Below are 14269 nucleotides of genomic sequence, written 5' to 3' on the forward strand. Positions count from 1 at the left end.
CTTTAGCATTATTAGACTTTTTATTACATAGGATATGAAATAGACATACTAATATCACCTTCATTTATAGGTGAGGCACAGAGAGGCACACGCTCAGCAAGCAGTAAAACTAACATTCAAACCCAAGAATTTAGACTCCACACTTCACACTTTTAATGACTAGGCTATGTTGCCTCCAGAACTTGAATTTTTAGATCCATTCTAGGCTATTCAGGATGATCTGTGCAACTCATCCATACACTCATTTCTAACTATGATAAGGGTGCAAATAGTGCAATGGTGTTGGAAGGGAGGAGTGCAGGTCAAAGATGGATTCTAGAGAAATTAAAAAAGAGTATCAGCAAGAAGTAATGACTGGTTATATGTGTGGGGTGATGAAGGGGTAAGGATGGGGCAGAGACCAGAATGACTTTGAATAAGAAGTAGGAGATTTGGAAGCAAGTAAGAACAACAACAGAAAAACAAGTTTTTGGTTTGGGATGATATTCACATTTGAGATAAGCATCCATAGGCTTCAGGATACTTATGAGACAGTCAGGTCAAAAAGTCCATTAAGCAGCTTGGCAAAGGAACAGGCAATGAGTAAAGAGAGCTGCCCCTATACCTGAAATGCTGATCCATCTCTACCTCTGTTGAAATCATTCCTACTTAAGAAAGTTACTGGGATGAGAGACTGAGGTGTGCATGTGGGTATGGGGGAGGGGGATAACATAAAGTGAGACCATTTCCCCAGCATGCTGGGGTATGAAATCTGGGAAAATACCAAGCAGGGAAAAAGAAACCACAAAGCACAAATGCTTATACTCTTCTCCCAGCATGGTACTAAGCATGACTCCCTGCGTTACACTCTGTGTACAGACCCCATGCTTGACAAAGCACTGCAACTTACATAAGGACCTATACCGTATTGGCTTTGTGGCTTTGGAAGAACCTAGCAAATGTAAAAATGCTTGCCATATTTTCAGAGACTCTTCTCATTTCTACAAGAAGTTAAGGAATTCTTTCAAAAATGTAGTCCTTTTGGAATTAAGGTTCAAGCATCATTGGGTTGGCTCAATGTAAGATATCTTCATTAACAGAAAAACTTGCTAGCTTCATCCCAAGAAGCCAAAAGGAGAGCAACAGAAGCAGTGAGCAAACAAAACACACAACAGTGCAGCTGCTTGCACACTGGCCTAAAACTGGTTGTTAGTCACTGCAGCCTATTCTGATTAGAAGAATCCTTCAGACAAAAGAATAAGATATTTTGGTTTAAGGTTCATTAGAATTTAGAGTTGTTAATTTCCTCCTTATCTTTAAGTAGCCTGAAAGACAGAAATAGTAAACATAGCAATAAAGAGAGGTTGTATAAAATTTTTACAACTATTTTTAATTGCTGAAATTTAAAATATTTGTTTTTTCTAAAACATTTTAAAATCTATTCTATAAATGAAATTAAGATGGAATTTTTAAAAAACAAAACATACTTCAGTTAAAAGCAATGGTCAAAATTAGATGGATTTAAGCCTGGCTCTGTTTTCCAAACTAAAATATAAAAAATGAAGATACTTTTATTTATTTATTTATTTATTTATTTATCCAATACATATATATTTTTTTATTCAGAGAGGAAAGAGAGAGAGAGAGAGAGAGAGAGAGAGAGAGACATCAATGATGAGAGAATCATTGATTGGCTGTCTCCTGCACAGCCCACACTGGGGATTGAGCCTGCAACCTGGGAATGTACCCTGACAGGGAATTGAACCATGACCTCCTGGTTTATAGGTCAATACTCAACCACTGAGCCAAGCCAGCTGGACTGAAGATTCTTTTAGATAATACCATCAAAAGAATTTCTTAATGATTATAACTTTTCATTTATATGAAGCATGAAGCTTAATTGCCAGTAAATGGCTTTCAGTGTATCTCTAGTGATGATTAATCAATTCACCTATCTATATTTAGCTTTCAAGTATTTATAATGACATGGAAAAAAACAGCAGTAAGGTAGGAATTCAGACTAAGTATTTTAAAAGCAACAACAAAGACAAAATACTCACGATATGGCACTTCTAGTGGATGCCCTGTTACGTCACACCATCCAATTGGGTGAATGTCAGGGCTGTCTACATCCATCCAATAGTCGTATTTGTGGTCCCAGCCATCAAAATGGACCTGTTGAATAATTAGTATTTAGTAATTAATTTCACTATCCCCAATATCAAAATATTGGAAAAAAGATATCCAAAATTGAGAACGAAATTTTATTAAACACACATTAGAGCTGAAACTGTATTTAAAATGTACTATAAAATAGCCTTCTGCTCTAGCAACCAAAGGCTATTGAGCCTTTCCCCTCCCCCCCAAGAATTTAAAGAAATTGGTAAACAAAAAATCTATCAGGATTGATTAGAACTTGAAGAAATAAGATCAATCCATTTTACCAACTAAGAAATATTGTAAGCATATTCTCTGTGCTGGTAGCCACTGAAAGAACCATGTCAGCATCATCAACAAGAGTCACCACCTGACATCAGTAACAAGCCATATGCAGACGGGAGGTGAATAGATTAGAATAAAGGAAGCAATGCATTTCAAAATCCTAAAAAATTGGAACAATGGAGGCAAAGAGAGCTGATAAAATGTGCTACTGAGGTAGAAGGATTGGTAGCTATCTAATAGCTATTATAAAACCATGTGTAAGCTTTCAGAAAACCCGAGGAAGAGATTGGGCCCAGGTCCACCAATCTTTTTGGTTATCCATGTATGCATCTTACCTATAAAATACACATGACACATACACATGCACACATACACACACATACACACACACACACACACACACACACCCATGACACATACATACAAGTCTGAGAATAAGATTAAAATAAAGTCCAATTTGTGAAACAAAAAATCAGTACTTATTTTCTTTTCACTTTTATTTTTTTTAAATATATTTTATTGATTTTTTACAGAGAGGAAGGGAGGGGAATAGAGAGTTAGAAACATCGATCAGCTGCCTCCTGCACACTCCCTACTGGGGATGTGCCCGCAACCAAGGTACATGCCCGTGACTGGAATCGAACCTGGGACCCTTCAGTCTGAAGGCCGACGCTCCATCCACTGAGCCAAACTAGCTAGGGCTCTTTTCACTTACAAAAAAATTTTATTGTTGAGATTATTACAGATGTTCCTCTTTGTTCCTCCCATAACTCCCCTCCACCCGGTTCTCACCCCACCCAGGCCCTCACCACCCTATTGTCTGTGTCCATAGGTAATGCATACATGCATATAAGATCTTTGTCTAATCTCTTCTTGCACCCCCCGCATCCTCTTCCCTCTGAGAATCATCAGTCTGTTCCATTTCCATGGCCCTGATTCTATTATATTCGCCAGTTTATTCTGTTCATCCGATATTTTATTCATTTGATTTTTAGATTAACTTGTTGATAGATATGTATTTGTTGTCACTTTGTTGTTCATATTTTTTATCTTTACCCTTTTCTTCTTCCTCTTCTTAAAGAATACCCTTCAACATTTCATATAATACTGGTTTGGTGGTGATGAACTCCTTTAGCTTTTTCTTGTCTGTGAAGCTCTTTTTTTTTCTCAACCTCTGCATAAGTCTTTTTTTTTTTTCTCTAAAAGTATTACAAAGGGTATTACATAAGTGTCCTTTTTTCCCCCCCACCCTTGACAAGCCCCTGCCCTCCCTTACCCCCCAGTGTCTTATGTCCATCAGCCATGGTTATATGGATGCATACAAGTCCTTCGGTTGATCTCTTACTCCCCTCCCTCCTGTCCCCCAACCCTCCCTGGCCTTCCCACTGCAGTCCGACAATCGGTCTGAGGCAGCTCTGCCACTGTATTTATTATTGTTCAAAAGTTTGTAATGGTCTTATTTATCCATGAAAGAGTGAGATCATATGGTATTTTTCCTTCATTGACTGGCATAGTATTCACTTAGCATAATGCTCTCCAGTTCCATCCATGCTGTTGCAAATGGGAAAGAGTTCCTTTCTTTTTTTACAGCAGCATAGTATTCCATCGTGTAGATGTACCACAGTTTTCTAATCCATTCATCTACTGATGGGCACTTAGGCTGTTTCCAGATCTTAGCTATGGTGAATTGTGCTGCTATGAACATCTGGGTGCATATATCCTTTCTGATTGGTGTTTCTGGTTTCTTGGGATATATTCCTAGAAGTGGGATCACAGGATCAAATGGGAGTTCCATTTCCAATTTTTTGAGGAACCTCCATACTGCCTTCCATAGTGGCTGCACCAGTCTGCATTCCCACCAGCAGTGCACAAGTGTTCCTTTTTCTCCACATCCTCTCCAGCACTTGTCGTTTGTTGATTTGTTGATGATGGCCATTCTGACAGGTGTGAGATGGTACCTCATTGTTGTTTTGATTTGCATCTCTCGGATGATTAGTGACTTTGAGCATGTTTTCATATGTCTCTTGGCTTTCTGAATGTCCTCTTTTGAAAGGTGTCTATTTAGATCCTTTGCCCATTTTTTGATTGGATTGTTTATCTTCTTTTTGTTAAGTTGTATGAGTTCCCTATAAATTTTGGAGATTAAGCCCTTATCAGATATGACGTTGGCAAATATGTTTTCCCACGAGGTGGGTTTTCTTGTTGTTTTGTTGATGGTTTCTTTTGCTGTGCAGAAGCTTTTTATTTTGATGTAGTCCCATTTGTTCAGTTTCTCTTTAGTTTCAACTGCCCTAGGAGCTGTATCAGTGAAGAAATTGTTTTGGCATATGTCTGAGACTTTGTTGCCTTTGTATTCTTCTAGAATTTTTATGGTTTCCTGTCGTACATTTAAGTCCTTTATCCATTTTGAGTTTATTCTTGTGTATGGTGTAAGTTGGTGGTCTAGTTTCATTTTCTTGCATATATCTGTCCAATTTTCCCAACACCATTTATTGAAGAGACTATCTTGGCTCCATTGTATGTTCATGCCTCCTTTGTCAAAAATTAATTGAGCATATTGGTTCGGGCTAATTTCTGGACTCTCTATTCTATTCCACTGATCTATATGTCTGTTCTTGTGCCAGTACCAGGCAGTTTTGAGAACAGTGGCTTTGTAATACAGCTTGATATCTGGCATTGAGATCCCACCTACTTTGTTCTTTCTAAGGGTCGTTGCAGCTATTCGGGGTCTTTTTTTATTCCAGATGAATTTTTGGAGAGTTCATTCTAGATCTTTGAAGAAGGCCATTGGTATTTTAATGGGAAGTGCGTTGAATTTATAGATTGCTTTGGGTAGTATGGACATTTTAATGATGTTGATTCTACCAATCCAAGAACATGGTATGTTCTTCCATCTGTTTATGTCTTCCTCTATCTCTTTTTTCAACGTCCTGTAGTTTTCTGAGTAGAGGTCTTTAACCTCTTTAGTTAAGTTTATTCCTAGGTATCTTAATTTTTTTGGTGCGATGGTAAATGGGATTGTTTTTCTAATCTCTCTTTCTGAAAGTTCACTATTGGTGTATAGAAATGCCTCAGATTTCTTGGGGTTAATTTTGTATCCTGCTACATTGCCAAATTCATGTATTAAGTCTAGTAGCTTTTGGATGGAGTCTCTAGGGTTTTGTATGTATAATGTCATGTCATCTGCAAATAAGGACAGTTTTACTTCCTCTTTTCCAATTTGGATGCCTTTTATTTCTTCTTCTTGCCTAATTGCAATGGCTAATACTTCCAGTACTATGTTGAACAGGAGTGGTGAGAGTGGGCATCCTTGTCTTGTTCCTGTTCTTAGGGGAAATGGTGTTAGTTTTTGTCCATTGAGTATGATGTTGGCTGTGGGCCTGTCATATATGGCTTTTATTATGTTGAGGTATGATCCTTCTATTCCCACCTTTCTGAGAGTTTTTATCAAAAATGGGTGTTGGATTTTGTCGAATGCTTTTTCTGCATCAATTGATATGACCATGTGGTTTTTTTCTTTCAATTTGTTTATGTGATGTATCATTTATTGATTTACGGATGTTGTACCATCCTTGCATCTCTGGGATAAATCCTACTTGGTCATGGTGTATGATCCTTCTGATGTACTGCTGAATCCGATTTGCTAAGATTTTGTTGAGGATTTTGGCATCTATGTTCATGAGGGATATTGGCCTGTAATTCTCTTTCATTGTGATGTCTTTACCTGGTTTTGGTATTAGGGTGATGCTGGCTTCATAGAATGAGCTTGGAAGTGTTCCTTCCTCTTGAATTTTTTGTAGTAGTCTGAGGAGGGTAGGTTTTAGTTCTTCCTTGAATGTTTGGTAAAACTCCCCTGTGAAGCCGTCTGGCCCTGGGCTTTTGTTTGCTGGAAGCTTTCTGATGACTGCTTCAATTTCTTCCATAGTTATTGGCCTATTGAGGTTTTTAGATTCTTCCTGATTGAGTTTTGGAATGTTGTATTTTTCTAGGAATTTGTCCATTTCCTCCAGGTTGTCTAGTTTGTTGGAGTAGAGTTGCCCGTAGTATTGTTTAACAATCATTTGTATTTCTGTGGGGTCTGTTGTTATTTCGCCTCTATCATTTCTGATTTGGTTTATTTGGGACCTCTCTCTTTGCTTCTTGGTGAGCCTGGCTAGGGGTTTGTCAATCTTGTTTATCCTTTCAAAGAACCAGCTCTTGGTTTCATTGATTTTCTGTATTGTTTTTTTGGTCTCTATTTCATTGATTTCTGCTCTAATCTTTATTATCTCCTTCCTTCTGCTCACTCTGGGGTTTTCTTGTTGCTCTCTTTCTAATTATTTGAGTTGTAGAGTTAGATGATTAACTACCATTTTTTCTTGTTTTTTGAGATAGGCCTGTAGAGCTATAAACTTCCCTCTCAGGACTGCTTTCATTGTGTCCCAGAGGTTTTGGATTGTTGTGTTTTCATAGTCATTAGTGTCCAGGATGTTTTTAATTTCTTCTTTGATGTCATCGGTAACCCAATCAATATTTAATAACATGCTATTCAGCTTCCAAGTGTTTGAGTATTTTGGGTTGTTTTTATTGTAGTTTATTTCTAACATTATGCCATCGTGGTCTGAGAAGAAGCTTTTTATGATTTCAATCATCTTGAATTTGTGGAGACTTTGCTTGTGACCCAATATGTGGTCTATTTTTGAATATGTCCCATGAGCACCTGAGAGGAATGTATATTCCGCAGCTGTGGGGTGAAGTGTTCTGAAGATGTCAATTAAGTCCATCTGATCTAGTGAGTCATTTAGGATTGCTGTTTCTTTGCTGATTATTTGTCTAACAGATTTATCCAGTGATGTCAGTGGTGTATTAAAGTCCCCTACTATGATTGTATTGTTGTCGATCTCTCCCCTGATATCTTCCAGAAGTTTTCTTATGTATGTGGGTGCTCCTGCATTGGGTGCATATATGTTTACCAGGGTTATATCTTCTTGTTGTATTGATCCCTTTAGTATTATGAAGTGGCCTTCCTTATCTCTGGTTATGGCCTTCACTTTGAGATGTATTTTGTCAGATATAAGTATTGCTACCTCAGCTTTCTTTTCCTTTCCATTTGCGTGAAAGATATTTTTCCATCCCTTCACTTTCAGTCTGTGTGAGTCCCTTCTAATGAGGTGGGTCTCTTGTAGACAGCAGATGTATGGGTCATGTTTTTTTATCCATTCAGCCACTCGATGTCTTTTGGTTGGAGCATTTAGTCCATTTACATTTAAAGTTATTATTGAAAGGTACTTGTTTGTAGCCATTTCTTTTTTTGTGTGGCTGTTTTCTTTCTAGCTTTTTATTTCTTCTTTTTACACCAGTCCCTTTAGCATTTCTTGCATTGCTGGCTTGGTGGTGATAAACTCCCTTAGCCTTTTTTTGTTTGTGAAGGTTCTTATTTCCCCTTCAATTTTGAATGATAGCCTTGCTGGATAGAGTATTCTTGGATTCAGTCCTTTGCTTTGCATCACTTTGTAGATTTCCGTCCATTCTTTTCTGGCCTGATGTGTTTCTGTTGAGAAATCATTTGATAATCTAATGGGAGATCCCTTGTATGTTACTTTCCGTCTCTCTCTTGCAGCCTGTAAGATTCTCTCTTTATCCTGAACATTTGCCATGGTAATTATGATGTGTCTTGATGTGGGTCTTTTCGGGTTCACCTTGTTTGGGACTCTCTGGGCTTGTGTGACTTTTTTCTTCCCCTCCTCAGGGAAGTTTTCTGATATTATTTCTTCGAATAGGTTTTCTAATCCATGTTCATCTTTCTGTTGTTCTGGCACCCCTATTATTCGTATGTTGTTTCGTTTCATGTTGTCCCAAAGCTCCCTTAGGCTCTCCTCCTGTCTTTTAATTTTTTTCTCCATTTGCAGTACAGTTTGAGTGTGTTTTGCTTCCTTGTCTTCTAATTCACTAATTCGGTCCTCCGCTTCTCCCAGTCTACTGTTGATACTTTCAATGGTGTTTTTTATTGCAGCTATGTCGCTCTTCATTTCTTCTTGGGACTTACTTAAGTTGTTGATTTTTTCATCTGTTTCTTCTAGCTTCTTGCATAAGTAGTTGAGTTTTTCATCTGTTTCTTCTTGCTTCTTGAACATCCGGTGCATGTACTCTAGGAACCTTATTCTGAATTCTTTTTCCGTCATGTTGCATATCTCTGTCTCACTTAGCTGCTTTTCTGGCGAGTCCTCCTTTTCTTTCCTTTGGGGGTTTCTTTGTCTACCCATGTTTGATCTCACTGACATGACTAGTTGTTGAGTCGTTCAGTGGCTGGACCCTGGGTGGCAGTGGCTGCTCCCTGGGTGGCAGTGGCTCCTCGGGCTGTGGTTGCTCCTTGGGCGGTTGTGGTAGCAGCGGCTCCTCTGTTGATAGCAGAGCCTCTGGTGGGTGCTGTTCACAGCTGTGGTGGCTCTTCTGGCTGGTGGAGGGAGGCTTCACACACAGCAACTGTTCCCCAGGCAGAGCGTGTGGTGATCAGGAGGCCACTGTTGCTTGAATCTGCTGCCTCGGGCCTCACCACCTCAACCAGCCTTCAGGCACGTCTGTCTCTGTGTTGGCCAGAAAGCGAAAGCTACGGTCGCAAACCCCGTCTGTGAAGCTCTTTATCTGACCTTCAATTCTACATGATAGCTTTGCTGGGTAGAGTATTCTCGGTTATAGGTTCTTGCTATTCATCACTTTGAATATTTCTTGCCACTCCCTTCTGGCCTGCATAGTTTCTGTTGAGAAATCAGCTGACAGTCATATGGGCACTCCCCTGTAGGTAAATAACTTCTTTTGCTGCTTTTAAGATTCTCTCTTTGTCTTTTGCCCTTGGCATTTTAATTATGATGTGTCTTGGTGTGGTCCTCTTTGGATTCCTCTTGTTTGGGGTTATCTGTGCCTCTTGGACTTGTAAGCCTATTTCTTTCACCAGATAGGGGAAGTTTTCTGTCATTATTTCTTCCAATAGGTTTTCAGTATCTTGCTTTCTCTCTTCTTCTGGTACCCCCATAATTTGGATGTTGGTACGCTTGAAGTGTTCCCAGAGGCTCTTTACACTATCTTCATATTTTTGGATTCTTTTTTCTTTTTTTTCTTCTGGTTGGTTGTTTTTTGCTTCCTCACATTTCAAATCGATTTGATTTTTGGGATCCTCTAATCTACTGTTGAATCCCTGTATATTATTCTTTATTTCAGTCAGTGTATGCTTAATTTCTAACTGGTCCTTTTCCATTTTTTCGCCATTCTCACTAAGATCCTTGAAAGTCTCAATAAGTTCCTCAGAGTTTTCTAGAAGATTCTTGAGTAACCTTATAACTGTGGTTTTGAACTCTATATCCAATAATTTTCTTTCTTCCATTTCTTTCATTTGTGACATGTTTCTTTTTCTCCGCATTTTGGCTGCTTCCCTGTTTGTTTCTATCCATTGGGTAGCTGCTAAGTCTCCTTGAGTTGATAGAGTGGCCTTGTGTAGTAGGTGTCCTATAACAGCGGTTCTCAACCTGTGGATCGCGACCCCTTTGGCAGTCGAACAACCCTTTCACAGGGGTCGCCTAAGACCATCCTGCATATCAGATATTTACATTATGATTCATAACAGTAGCAACATTACAGTTATGAAGTAGCAACGAAAATAATTTTATGGTTGGGTCACAACATGAGGAACTGTATTTAAAGAGCCAGAAGGTTGAGAACCACTGTCCTATAAGGCTCAGTGGCTCAGTCTCCCCAATCACATGAGTTGGACACTCTTGGTGCACCCCTTTGTGGGCTGTATGCACAGTGTTGTTGTAGTTGAGCCTTGATTGCTGTTGGTGTCACTGAGAGGAACTGACCTCCAGGCCAATTGGCTGTGGGGACCAGCTGCAACTATAGTGGGAGAGCTTCTATGCAGGAGACACCCCTATGAAGCAGGACTTGTTTCAGTGGGGCTTTGGTGCTCACTGAATCTGCCCCTTGAATGTGTTGCTTATGGATGTGAAGAGTTGTAATCTGGTATGGTCTCACACTGACCACTGGTACACTGGCTCTTGGGTCTCCAGGGAGATGCAAAGTCAGCCACTGCCTGGGGCCACCCAGCAGGAACTCCAGAGAGATCTGCAGATTCCTCCTCTTTGTATGGGGTTTGGATGTGCCCAGATGAGGCCCAGCTGTGAAGCAAGGCAGGCTGGTGCTGGCGTGGTTTTTTGGGGGCCTTTTATTGATAGGTTTGTAGCTCCCTGACCTAGCTGCAGCTTGTTTAACAGAGTTTTCTCCTGAGAAAGAACAGATCATTCTATGCAAAAGCCCCTGTGCACAGCTTGGATGGGGTTGTAAATTGGGTAGGACGGGGTCTCAGGGAATCACCAGGGAGGAGCAAACAGAAATGGCTGCCAGTCAGCCCTGAACCTAGGAGGTCCCAGCCCAGGAACAATGACCACTGCAAGCACCACAACATGAGGAGAAACATACACAAAGCACTTATGTTGTGCCGAAGAGACAGAGATTGAAGCTCAGAGCTGATGAAGCACCTGGAAATGGGAGGAAAATGTATAGAGAAGCTAGAGCTACTATCTAGAAATCTATGGAAGTTATTCATAAGACCCTGGTCAAAGGCTGGACTACACATGTGCAAGGAAAGACATGGTGAAGCCAGGCAGAGAGCAGTTAATGCAGAGCTGAGACTAGAGGTCACACATTCCTGGGAGAATAGAGAGACCAGAGTGTAAAGATCTCAAGAATCCCCTGATAATTTGAGAAACCAAAAAGTTCATATTTTTGGAATAAGAACCATGCCATTGTAAGAGCTACTGTAGACGAGCCCTAAAAAGGCTAAAATCAAGCTTCAAAAATATTAAGAATGACCAGTAATTAACTGTCTAATAAAACAAATTCTCCCTTTTTAAAGAAAGACAAATACTCCCAACTATGTGTACTATGTCATTCATAATGTCCAATACAGAGCAATAATTTATTAGACATGCAAATCGGCAGGTGAATGTGAGCCATAGTCATTTTTTTCTTTATTGATTAAGGTATTACATATGTGTCCTTCTCCCCCATTTCTCCCCCACACCCCCCACTCATGCCCTCACCCGCCCTGTTGTCTGTGTCCATTGGTTAGGCTTATATGCATGCATATAAGTCCTTTGGTTGATCTCTCCCCCTTACCCCCACCCTCTCCTACCTTTCCTCTGAGGTTTGACGGTCTGAATTTTTTAAAATGCAGTCAAACGCATCAACTGTGTTTTATAGCTTGTAGGAATAAAGCATGTGAGCTTCACAAGCAGACCTTCAGGTATCCATATGTGACAGTACAGACTGTCACTTTCAGATGGACCCTTGAGATATGACCTAAAATGCCAGAGTGTAGTGTCCTGGTACGGTGTCTAATTCCTTGATTCTTCACGGACTTTGAGAAGTTATGAAAACATAAAGAGATAAGTACCAGTTGAGCTGCATGCTGAGAGGCATCAATTGTCAAAAATGTGATGTATATTTATAGCTTTTAGCTTTTAAAGTTTAAACAAAATGAAATTTAATTTATACAAAATAAAACTTTACAAGCTATAATATTATAAATACCATTCTTTATCTTATACTTAGTATCCTGGTGCATGGATTCATGCATATTGAAAGGAAATTAATTAGAAGAAATATTTTAATATCACTATTCACATCTTGCTAATGAAAAGAAAATAGGATTCTACTGAGTCTCCTATCTACCTACTCTAAGACTTCTGTGAGGATCAAATGAGATGAAGCATGGGAAAGTGTTCCACAACATTTGGTTAAACTGTAAAATGTTTGCAACTGGCAATAAAGCAAGTAGGGTTCCTTGACTGAAGAAACTCCAAGGAGGCTAGTTGCTAGGGACAGGAAGCCGGGCGTTGTTATGTGACGTCATTACCCGGCACCCACAGCGACCTTTTCCGGGCTGGGCTGAACTGTGGGCCACATTTTGTGCCATGGGGTATTGGCAGCATTGGCTGCGATTTGGTGGGGTGTCACTCCAGGGTGGTGGCAAGGCTTGTGCCCCACTTGGGGGAAGCAGAGTGTTGGCTTGTCAGCGCCAGGTCTGCAGTGCCATTTATTTTTAAATGGCCAGTGCATGTCATGGCACCTCCTACATTGAGCATCTGCCCCCTGGTGGTCAGTGCGTGTCATAGCTACCAGTCGGATGGAGGGACACTTAGCCATTTATGTATATAGACTAGAGGCCCAGTGCACGAATTCGTGAATGGGTGGGGTTGGGGTGGGCCTGTCGGGAGGAGAAGACAGCGGGAGGTTGGCTGGCTGGCCTGCCATGATCGGAGCTGATCAGAGCTTGGCTGGCTAGGGGGAGGGGCCACAGGCAATTGGCCGGTCAGCCCCGCCACCTATTGGGGTTGAGGAAGTGATCAGGGGAGGGCCCCATCCCCTGATTGGGTGGTTTGCTGGCTGCAGTGGGCGTCATAGCGACTGGTCGTTCTGGATGCTGGCTTTTAATATATAGAGATTATGGTATATCCAGTCGATGAAAGGGTTTTTGTGGCCATGAAAGTTACAAATCTTTATAAAGAATATATAAGGGGAAGGGGAAGCAACTCAACACCATTTTATCCAGTGGAAAAAGTTTAAAAAGAGGTTAGTAAATTCTTATTTATTATTAGTATATTATAGTAAACAAAAATAATCACAAAAATAAAAAATGCAGTCAATAGATAGAGATCCTGGGATGACCCAGATGTTGTAATCCCCAGACAAGAACTTTGAAGTAGCTATTAAAATATGTTCAAGGACTTAAAAGAAAAAATGGTCTTGATTGAAAAGATAGTGAATTTTGGCAGGAATATGAAAACTATAAAAGAGAAACAAATTAAGTTCTAGAATTGAGAAATAAAAAAGTTTCTATGTGGGCTCAACAAGAGATCGAAGATGGTAGAGAAATAAGTGGGTGAACATAAAAACAGATTCACATAAATTATTAATCTAAAGTGCACACAATGAAAGATTTTAAAAATGAACAGAGCTCAGGGAATTGGGAGCTAATAGCAAATGGTCTAATATCCATGTATTTGGAGTCCAGAAGGAGAAAAGATAGAAAGATGAAGCAGGAATAGAGGTTAAACAAAAGTTGAAGGAATAAAGTAAAAAAATTTCCCTATTTTTCTAATTTACAAGTTTAAGAACAGAAAAAATATGTAAAACACTGCCCAAATAAAAATGAACTGATGAATTCAATTGTCTTCATAATAAAAAACTTATTTTCTTCAAATTAGCATTAATGAAAAAGGAAAAGCAAGCCACAGACATTTATAATGCATTTATCTGACCAAAAACTTGACATAAATATCAATAAATAATGGGAAAAAGACTTATAGAATCTTTGAAAACAGAAGGCTCATAAATGATCAATAATCACATTTTAAAAATTGTCAACATCATTATTCATCAGAAAAACCACGATAAGACACTACTGTACACCCATTCAAATGAGTTAAGTGACTGACAGCATCAATTATTGGTGAGGCTGTGGAGCTCTAGCAACATTCATACAATGTTGGGAAAGAGGCCATAAAATTACACAACCACTATAGAAAATGTTTTGCTACTTCATTAGAAATTTAAATATGTGCTAACTCTGTAACTCCTAGCATTCCACCCCAAAGAGATGGAAATATAAAGCTGTATAAGCAAGGGTTCCTAGCAGTTTTCATTCATAATAGCCAAACCCCCAAAACAACCAAATACCCAACAACAGGTGAATGATTATCCATTCACAGACAAGTATAGTATATGCACATAATGAGTGCTAGTCATCAATTAAAAAATAGTTTATAGCCTCATAAGCATACATCAAACAGACCATGTTGAGCAGAAGAGGCAGACA

At 39.5% G+C, this 14269-nt stretch overlaps 1 protein-coding gene across 1 annotated transcript in view; it reads right to left on the reverse strand.

The window, feature by feature from the left end:
• L3MBTL4 (L3MBTL4, histone methyl-lysine binding protein) overlaps positions 1-14269 on the reverse strand; it is a 258068-nt gene that overhangs the window by 138447 nt on the left and 105352 nt on the right. The window contains exon 11 of the mRNA XM_023754274.1: positions 2040-2154. Coding sequence (XP_023610042.1) covers positions 2040-2154 — 115 coding nt within the window. The remainder of the gene's footprint in view (positions 1-2039; positions 2155-14269) is intronic.

Source organism: Myotis lucifugus, unplaced genomic scaffold (genome assembly GCF_000147115.1).
Source record: "Myotis lucifugus unplaced genomic scaffold, Myoluc2.0 scaffold_58, whole genome shotgun sequence".
Lineage (NCBI taxonomy): Eukaryota > Metazoa > Chordata > Mammalia > Chiroptera > Vespertilionidae > Myotis > Myotis lucifugus.